The sequence below is a fragment of the Megascapheus bottae genome, chromosome 14, assembly GCF_031878675.1.
Source record: "Megascapheus bottae isolate mThoBot1 chromosome 14, mThoBot2.hap1, whole genome shotgun sequence".
Classification (NCBI taxonomy): Eukaryota; Metazoa; Chordata; class Mammalia; order Rodentia; family Geomyidae; genus Megascapheus; species Megascapheus bottae.
The window spans coordinates 11,361,712-11,370,986 of record NC_143522.1 but is presented as its reverse complement, the minus strand read 5'-3'; the positions used below and the strand labels follow the sequence as shown (position 1 = coordinate 11,370,986).

General features: G+C 43.7%; 2 protein-coding genes across 2 annotated transcripts in view; one reads left to right on the top strand and one right to left on the bottom strand.

Annotated features, from left to right (window-relative positions):
• The first annotated feature begins 1,729 nt into the window (after positions 1–1,729).
• Heatr4 (HEAT repeat containing 4) overlaps positions 1,730–9,275 on the top strand; it is a 74,573-nt gene continuing 67,027 nt past the window's right edge. Inside the window, exon 1 of the mRNA XM_090344438.1 lies at positions 1,730–1,784. The gene's annotated coding sequence lies outside the window, so the exon portion shown is untranslated. The remainder of the gene's footprint in view (positions 1,785–9,275) is intronic.
• LOC150054665 (peroxisomal succinyl-coenzyme A thioesterase-like) lies at positions 4,606–8,391 on the bottom strand. Its single transcript, XM_090344433.1, has 3 exons — positions 7,818–8,391; positions 6,485–6,687; positions 4,606–5,318 (listed from the first exon to the last, which is right to left on the bottom strand). The coding sequence occupies exons 1-3, from the start codon at positions 8,284–8,286 to the stop codon at positions 4,716–4,718; spliced, it is 1,275 nt and encodes a 424-aa protein (XP_090200559.1). The 5' UTR covers positions 8,287–8,391; the 3' UTR covers positions 4,606–4,715.

Here is a 9,275-nt window from a genome sequence, read left to right as displayed (position 1 = left end):
AATACATAATTAGATTTTAATTCAATTTTTAATTCACCAATTTATTTTAAAAGGTGAATGTGAATTATATTTTTAATAGGATGGCACAAATGAAAGTCATCTCTGTTCATATGGCCAAACTTGAAGTCTTCACTTATCTTGTTCCATAATCTTTTCCCTATGTGGCTATATTTTTGGTTCAAAGTTTCCTTAGTAGTCTGTTTCTTAAAAGTCTCTTTTGCCTTTTTTTGTTTCCGTCTTGTTTTTAGCCTCAGATGAAATCATGGGTTCACTCTTAGATGTTTACAGTCTGGGCTAAACTGACCAAAATAACAAAACTCTAAGCAATATTGAATAGAAAAAGGAAATTATCTTTGTTGTTTGATTGTGTTTGGTACTCTGGTTTGTTTGTCTAATCAGGCAAGGAATACTTTTAGAAATTTGGGGGAATAAATTATTTGTAGTCCTTTGCTTTTGCTTTTCCATCCTGAGATGGTACACAGAGAATTAACAGATAAATGATGGATAGGTGATAGTTGATTGATTGATTGATATATGATAGATAACATTAAACAGAAAGTAGGGAAAATTCTCATACATCATGCTCATTAACATTCTTTATGTAGTTTCTTCTGTCATTGACATCTTACATAAATGTGATGAGTGTGTGTGTATGTGTGTGCACGTGTGTACTTGTCCTTGGGCTTGAGCACAAGAGTCTGAGCACTCCATCTATTCCCATCTCTTCTTCCCTCCCAATATCCCTTGCAAGCACTGATCTTTCAGTGTCTTTGTAGCTTTGCCCTTTTAAGGTGTTACATAAGGTGGGTGCCGGTGGCTCATGTCTATAATCCTACCCTACTCAGGAGTCTGAGATCTGAGGATCGCGGTTCAAAGCCAGCCCAGGAAAGAAAGTCTTTAAGACTCTTATCTCCAATTAAACATGAGAAAACTGGAAGTAGAGCAGAAAACTGGAAGTAGAACAGTGGCTCAAAGTGGTAGAACATTAGCCTTGAATGACAGAGCTCAGAAACAGCGCCCAGACCCTGAGTTCAAGCCACAGGACTGACAAAAAAGAAAAAAAAGATCTTATACAGCTCTCATCATATAGTACATCAACTTTTCAGACTGACTTTCTCAGGCTAAAAATAGGCCTTAAGGTGATTCTTTGTGCTTCTGTGATAGCTTATTTCCTTTTTTTGCTTTTTAGCACCTTTCCATTGTGTGGATGTGCCATTTGTCTATCAAGGACATCTTGGTTGCTTCCATACTTTGGCAGGTATGAATAAAGATCTTATAAACATTAGTTTATGGCATTTGAAGACAGAACTTTTCAATCCATGTGAATAAATACCAAAGTGAATGATTGCTTGATCATAGTAGCCACAACTGCTTTCTAACATGGTTGTCCCTTTTGCCAACCTACCAGCAATGAATGGAAATTCCTATTGCTTTATATGATCATCCACATTTGGTATTGTCAATGTTTTTCTATTTGACGCATGCGTTTTGCTTCTTGTTGTCGTTTCATTTTTTAAAACCTCAATGGCATGTTGTTAAGTATTTTATCATATGCTTATTTGCCACTGCTATAGTTTGGATTTTAATTGTTTTTCAGAGACTCGTGTAAAAAGCTTGGTTACCTTGGAAAAGGCTTGGGGAGTGGTGCTGCTGCGAGGTGGTAGAAACATGGTAGAAGGACATGGTTTGGGACCAGCTCAGCAAAATGTTCATGAGACTCCGCCTCAACAAAGCAAGCTAAGTGTGATGGCGATGCCTGTAATCAAGTTATTCAAAAGACGGAGGTAGGAGGATCATAACCTGAGGCCAGCCTGAGCAAAAGTAGGAGACCCTACCTGAAAAACAAGCTAAAGCAAAAAGGGCTAGGGTCTGACTCAAGTGGGAAGTCTTGAGTTAAAACAACATATCATACTGAATTTATCTTAAATGTCCCGCAATGGCTATCGTGTCAGAAGCGTGATCTTCAGCTTGTCTTTATTGAGAGGTGGTGGAAATTTTAGAGGGAGGTTTTCAGGTGATTGGGGAGGTGCTGGGGACCAGTGGCTTCTATCACTTCCCAGCCATAAGGTGAACAACTTTGCGCTGCCAGGTGCTCCTGCCATGACGTTGTTGTACCATGACACCGATCAGCGGGGCCGTTGTGTATTCACCGGAGCCTCCCAAACTGGGAGATAAAATAGTCTTTTTGTCTTCATAAGTTGATTGTTGTATGCATTTGTTATAGACAGAGAAAACTGATTGATATACCATGTGACTTAGCAAAATACAGCTCACACGTAAAATCTGGCCAGGTGACTGCTTTGTCAATAAAGTTGTAGTGAGAATAAAGGAAAGAAGGAAGGAAGGAGGGAGGGAGGGAGGAGGGAGGGAGGAAAGGAGGAGACATTGACTGGAAGTAGAGGTTGTCTACTTGGTCACAAGTTTATAGAAGAAAGAACATTATATGTAAAAGCAAGAAATTTAATGTATTTAAAGTATAAGAGAAGAAAGAGACAGATCAGTGAGATTTTTTTTTTTTTGCCAGTCTTGAGGCTTAAACTCAGGGCCTGAGCACTACCCTTGGACTTTCTCAAGGCAAGAGCTCACTTGAGGCACAGCACCACTTCTGGCCTTTTCTATGTTATATGGTACTGAGGAATTGAACCTGGGTCTTCGTGCATGCTAGGCAGGCACCCTACCACTAGGCCAAATTCCCGGCCCTGGATCAGTGAGATTTTAATGAATGAAATACTCATGATCAGATCTGGCTTCAGAGTAGAAATGATTTGAAGAAATACTAAACTGCAGGACTAAATAGGAGTTGATGAGTGCCGATTGGCATATCGCAGTGGAGAAGAGGGTACTTTGGGAAAGGCTGTAATGCCATCAGGATTTGTCGATGGGTATGTGAGGGAGGCAGCAGGTCAATCAGTGGTTACATTTCTGCTTCTTTTAAATATAATTGTGACATGTGGAATACTCTACTGTGTTACTAGGAAGAGTTATTGATTTTATTCATATTAGTAAATTTGATCATTTCTTTTAGGCCATATAGATTCTAAGCCTATGGAAATCAGTTCAGTTTTCTAATCCCAGTTTATGTAGTTTATACCAAGTTTTGAATGTTCTTGAACCTGAAGTATGTTTCTATTATAAGCATACAAAGATATGAGATATAGAATGTAAATTTTTACTATGGGATATAATGAATGAAACTTCAAAAACATGAGGTAGTCAAACCTCACGTATGGTTCAAAGGCTGGGTCCTCACACATCACGGGGATTCTAGTTTTCTGGCACACTTTGAATTTATCCTATTTTTGGCTATATTGTATCTTGAATATGAGGCTTGAAGTCAATGACAGCAATATTGGGTAACTTTTAGTTATCCAATTCAAACATACCTATACAGTGCCCCGACATTAATACTGTCATAATATGATGTTCCAAAGTCTGGTCTTAGACTCATAAAATGAGAAAGAAAACAGATCACATGCAGGCTTGGAGCAGGGCTTACCTTTAACCATTCTAGAGACAGATGCTCCCCAGTCCTTCTTGCAAAGGATTCTTCTGATGTCCGAAATGAAGAAGTCAGCTGCCTATCTTTTGCAACAACTCTGTTGCTGTTGCCCACTACAAATTTATCTTGCTACAGTCACTGGAATGTTAGATGATCATGCTCTCACAGTTTCTCAGTTTCCCAACTTTGTTTTCACAGGTGAAAATAGTCACTCTTGTGTTTGCTAAGCAAACACTCATCTCGGTGAACCGTGCCTCCTGCTTGAGTTATTTTTCAGACAGGGTTTCATGCTTGTTGCCCAGACTGGTCTTGAACTGTGATCCTCCCAACCTCTCCCTCCTAAATAGCTAAGATGACAAGCATGTACCACTACATCTAGCCACTTATTTTTAAAATTAGTCTACAATCTGGGCATCAGGGACTCAGATCTATAATCCTAGCTACTCAAGAGGCTGAGATCTGAAGATCACAATTTAAAGCCAGCTCTAGCAAAAAAGTCCATAAGAATCTTATGTCAATTACCCACCAAAAAGCTGGAGATGGAGAAGCAGAAATGTGGTTCAAGTGGCAGAGTGTCATCTTTGAATGGAAAAAGTTAAAAAACAACATCCAGACCCTGAATTCAAGCTCTACTATTTTGTGTGAGCACACACAATTCACCTACAAGTCAAAGCATTAAAAAGAACCCCTAAAACCTAGAAGGAAATATAAGGTTTAATAGTGAGCATGCTTTTCTATTTTCTTGTGTTGTATGGTTCTGAATTTATTTATTTATTTATTTATTTATTTATTTATTTATTTATTTATTTATTTATTTATTTATTTTGCCAGTCCTGGGCTTAAGCTCAGGGCCTGAGCACTATCCTTGGATTTTTCTCAAGGCTAGAGTTCTACCACTTGAGCCTCAGCACCACTTCCAGCTTTTTCTAAGTGTATGGTACCAAGGAATTGAACCCAGGTCTTTGTGCATGCTAGGCAAGCACTCTACCACTAGGCCAAACTCCTGGCCCCTGGTTCTGAATTTTCTGCAATAAGCATTTGATACGTTAGTAAAATACAGTATGGGCAAATAAAACGGATTCAATAAAGTGATCTAAAATATACCATGAATTTCAAAGAATGAATTTAATACTGTGTATGGGAAGACATGATTCACATAAAGTTAACAAACACTACCATTTGATCTTGAATCTTCCATGTCAACAGACTACATGTATTACAGTCTAGAAGTCCTCTCCTGGGTACCACCCAAGTGCTTGCGAAAGAAGGATAGAATTTGTTCCCAGGCATCGATCTGGGCCTTCGAATGGGCCCTGCTTTCCCCTCCCCACATTACAGCTTTGTTTACTAACGCATGCAGGGAAGCTGGGCACATGGGGAAGTAAGGAGGCTCAATGTAATGCCCAGTTCCAGGATAGGAGATGATCTGGGGTCTTTCCTTTCCATGAGCCTGCAGCCGTTCAGAAGCTGTTTGGGCATACAACTCACTCCTCCAGTTATGATCATCCTGGCCGACAAGGAAGAGGATGGACCCCTGCGCTTTCTCTAGTGGAATCATACTGGGGTTCTTATGCCCTCCTATAAGATCATTCCGTATATCCAGAATGTCCAGAATGCCTGAGAAAGTCATCTTGCTTCTCCTCAGGTCATAGCCCAACGGTGGGATCTTAGTCTGCTTGTATTGTATGGGTATGTTCCCACTGCACCCAGAGCCATTGATGGAAACTGTGGCTGAGATGTTCGGCAAGAACGAGGCCATTGAGAGACAAATATCAGCTCCCAGAGAAATGCCCAGAAGCCCAATTCCAGGGCCCTTTACCTGGAAGAAAAGAAAAAAGAGTCAAGAATGTACTGTATATAAAAGTGCTGTTCAAACAATGCAACCAGAGATGCTTCTAGTGCCAATCTGTTCACAGTAGCTAAAGGGAGTTTTCCCAAGTATTAAATATTTGCCTAAACACAGAGCAAACAAATCACACTTGCCAAATTTACAAATTGGTTATAAATGTTCCAAAAGGATCATGTAGTAGAGAAGACAGAGCCACAGCAAGTTCAGAGCCCCATTCAAAGTGAAATTGATCTATGTCTTTATGTGACTTGATGCTATTCAACTGAGTGGAATCAAGTTCTATTCCAAGATGTGAAACATTCATCAACCCCATCCAAATATATTAGCAAATGACTGACTTCAAGAAAACAAAGCAAAATGCCAGAGTCCACTTCAGAGGTTCTTAGCCTTAGAAGCTAAAAAGGAACATTCTGATCAAAATGTGAAAACATAGTCTGATGCCTGAAAATGAAAGATTAAAGACAAATGCAGGGCCAGGAGTGTGGCTTAGTGGTAGAGTACTTACTTAGCATGCACAAAGCCCTGGGTTCAATCTTTGGTACCACAAACAACAGAAAAAGCCAAAAGTGGCACTGCTGCTCAAGGGCAGAGTGCTAGCCTTGAGAAAGCTCAAGGACAGTGCCCAGGCCCTGCATTTAAGCCCAAGGACTGGCAAAAAGAAAAAAATTCAGCAGTGTTACTCACTAGACACTATGTTGAAAATGAATAACTAGTTGGTTGGGACAGGATGAAAAAACTGAGAGAGAGCCAAGGAAGGGATGATGCTGTCCAAAAAGAAATGTGCTCATTATTTGACCAATGAAACCTACATTATAATATATATTAAAATATATTTAAAATATTCAAATGCATTTTGTAAAAGCAAGCATGTAAAGATGATGAGAAGCTCAATTTTTATTACAAGAGAAATCCCAATGTTACTAAATGAAATTTGGCACTGAGTTTACAACTAATTCTACACAATGTATCCATCTGATAGGGGAAAATATTAGATCCCTGAAAACAAAGAAATCTCCAAAAGAAATATATGGGGAGAAGGAAGAAAGCAGCTATAGTGCTTCTGGTACAAGTGATACCACTATAGAGAGATTCTGGAGAGATTCCTAGGGTAATAAAATAAAATGCAGGAGGCACACCTGGGGGTGCTGGAGCAAGTAGCACATGGCTTCTTCAAAGTAGTCCACCAATATGCAGTTATAATTCTTGGGAAGATCTTCAAAGTTTGAAAAGGCTACAGCCAATGTGGCAAAGCCATGGCCAGCCAGAAGGCTAGCTCGATATTCCAACAGGCCTCCTCCAACACCAAAGATGTCGATGATTCCTGGGAAAGGTCCTTGACCTAGAAGAAAAAAAAAAAAAGGAATAGTACAATGGAAGCATTATGCAACTTCAAGAACCCACTTTTACTTTATTTTTATTTTATTTTATCTTGCCAGTCTTCAGGCTTGACCTCTGGGCCAGGGCACTGTCCCTGAGCTTTTTTTTTGCTCAGGATTAGCACTCTACCACTTGAGCCACAGTGCCACTTCTGGCTTTTTCTGTGATTTAATTAAGCGTCTCACGGACTTTCCTGCCTGAAATGGCTTTGAATTGTGATTGGCAGATTTCATCCTCTTGAGTAGCTAGGATTATAAGCAAGAGCCACCTGTGCTTGGCTCCTTTTCTAAATTATTTAGCCAGTTCCTACAAATCAATGGTAAGAGAGCAAGATCCCCAGGTCACTACTTAGAGGTTAAAAAAAAAAGTCCAAAATGCAGAGAAACTTCTCATTGATGATTTAACCCTGTAGATAACTCTAGAAGTTCTCTGCCAGGTTTGAAGAATCAATCGTTATTGCAAGGGAGAGTGGTAAATGCTTTTGTTAAGGAAGGCATCCTAGAAGGAAGTGTGATGGGCAATGGAGGACTGGATGTAGAAGAACTCGAAAGAAAGCTGCATGTTCTATTGCCTCAGTCCCACAGCCTGTCTCTCTCCCCATCTCTCCACCACACCCCATCACCTCTGGGTGTGTGCTTGTACATTGACAGTCTAGATGTCTGTGTAAGAGGAAAGAAAAATGAAACAGCAGAGTTGACTTTTGGTGAGGAAGGCAGCACAGCCTGGAGGGTGACAGAAATGGGTGAAGAAGCGAAGCAGAGACCCCGGGTGCCCAGATCACCAGAAAAGGACACACTGTCTCCTTGGCAGTCATCATTTCCCAACCACTCGTGCTGCTGCTGCTGGGGGGAGGAGGAGGGACTGCAGAACAGTGAATAATAAATAGCGAAGTGACCTCAACGGTATTAAATGAGATGATATAAGTAGAAGGTCCTATACGGGGAGCCCAACAGCCAAACCCTTCACACGGGTGCGCAGCCAGCTGCTGTCCACGCCGATGCTGCCAACCCCGGGGCACAGGAGCCGAACCCGGCCGGGGCACCACGGGCGACCAGCAGTGGTGAGCTCATAATTTCCAAAGTCCCAGCTCACCTGGCGGCAGGAAGAGGGTGGCCCGCACCCGGCCCTCGCGCACCGGCACTCGCCGCACCCCGGCCGCCATGAAGTGCCGCTCGTGCACCGCCCGCGCCAGCACCCGCCCGCCGTCGGGCCCCGCGGGCTCGTGGCCGTCCAGCACCTCCAGCTCCAGCGCGAAGGGCGTCTGCACGTCGCGCTTGACCAAGCGCCAGAACGGCTTGTCGGGCTGCAGGGCCCAGAGGAGCCCCATGGGCTCGAGCCCCGAGAAGCTGCCGCCCAGCGCGGGCGCGCGCTGCAGGTCCAGCTGGCCGCGGGCGTCGGCGCGGTAGCGCGCGTGGGCCCGGAAGAGCGCGCCCTTCTCGTCGCGCAGGGACGCGCGCAGCGCCACGGGCTGCTCGGGGGCCAGGCCGCGCACGGCGATGCGCACCGGCTCGTCCCAGCACACGCGGCCCGCGGGCTCCACCACCACCCTGGGCGCCGCCATGCCGGACTCGAAGCCCAGGAAGCCCAGCCCTGCCCAGGTCGTGGCGAGCGCACCACGTGGGGCCCAGCCCGGGACTGGGAGCGCGGGGTGGCCCAGCCGACCCGGGAGGGGTCGGGCAGTTTCCGATCCGCAGGTCCGGGCAGGGAACTGGCAGGGTGGGTCGGGGCGGCGCGGGGGCCCAGGCCCTGGGGGGAAGCTGAGCCCCTGTGGGAAGAGGCTCCTGGCCTCTCACCATCCTCCACGTGTTGGAGCAAAAACCATTAAGTGATCTATTAGTGAGGAGGCCAGATGCCAGCGAGGGCAAGGCCTAGTCCAACTCCTCCATGGATTGAGGGAGGGAAGGAGGGAGGGAAAGAAAGGAGAAACTAAGGAAAAGAGAAATTAAATGGCCAGGCACCAGAGGCTCATGCCTGAAATCTTAGTTACTTAGGAGGCTGAGATCTGAGGATGGCAGTTCCAAGCCAGCCCAGACCAGAAAATCTGTGAGGCTCTTACCCCCAAGTAGTAGAGCACTAGCCTTTGGCACAAATTGACTCATGGGCAGCACCCAGGCCCTGAGTTCAAGCCTGGAACTGGCAAAAACAAAAACAATAAACGACTTCAGTGAAGTTCAGTGAAGTGTAAGTTTGTCTTAGACTCTTGCTCTTTTGTGACTGCCATGACAGAATGCCTGAGGTCAGGTCATTTATTTTATTTTATTTTTTCATATATTTTATTGTATTTAATAGAAGGGTTACATTATATTCACCAGATAGGAGGTGAATTACTTCAATGTCTTTGTCCCCATTTCCCTCCCCCCAGGTCAGGTAATTTATAAAGAACACAAATTTATTTCTTAGCATTCTGAAGCCCAAGTTGAAGAGTCCATCTTTAGCAAGGATGTGTTCTTGTACGTTATCCTAAGGAGAATAGAAACACATAAGAAAGGGCTGGGGCCACGGTGGAGGTATATCTCAGTGGTAGTGTGTGTGTGTTTGTGTGTGTGTGTG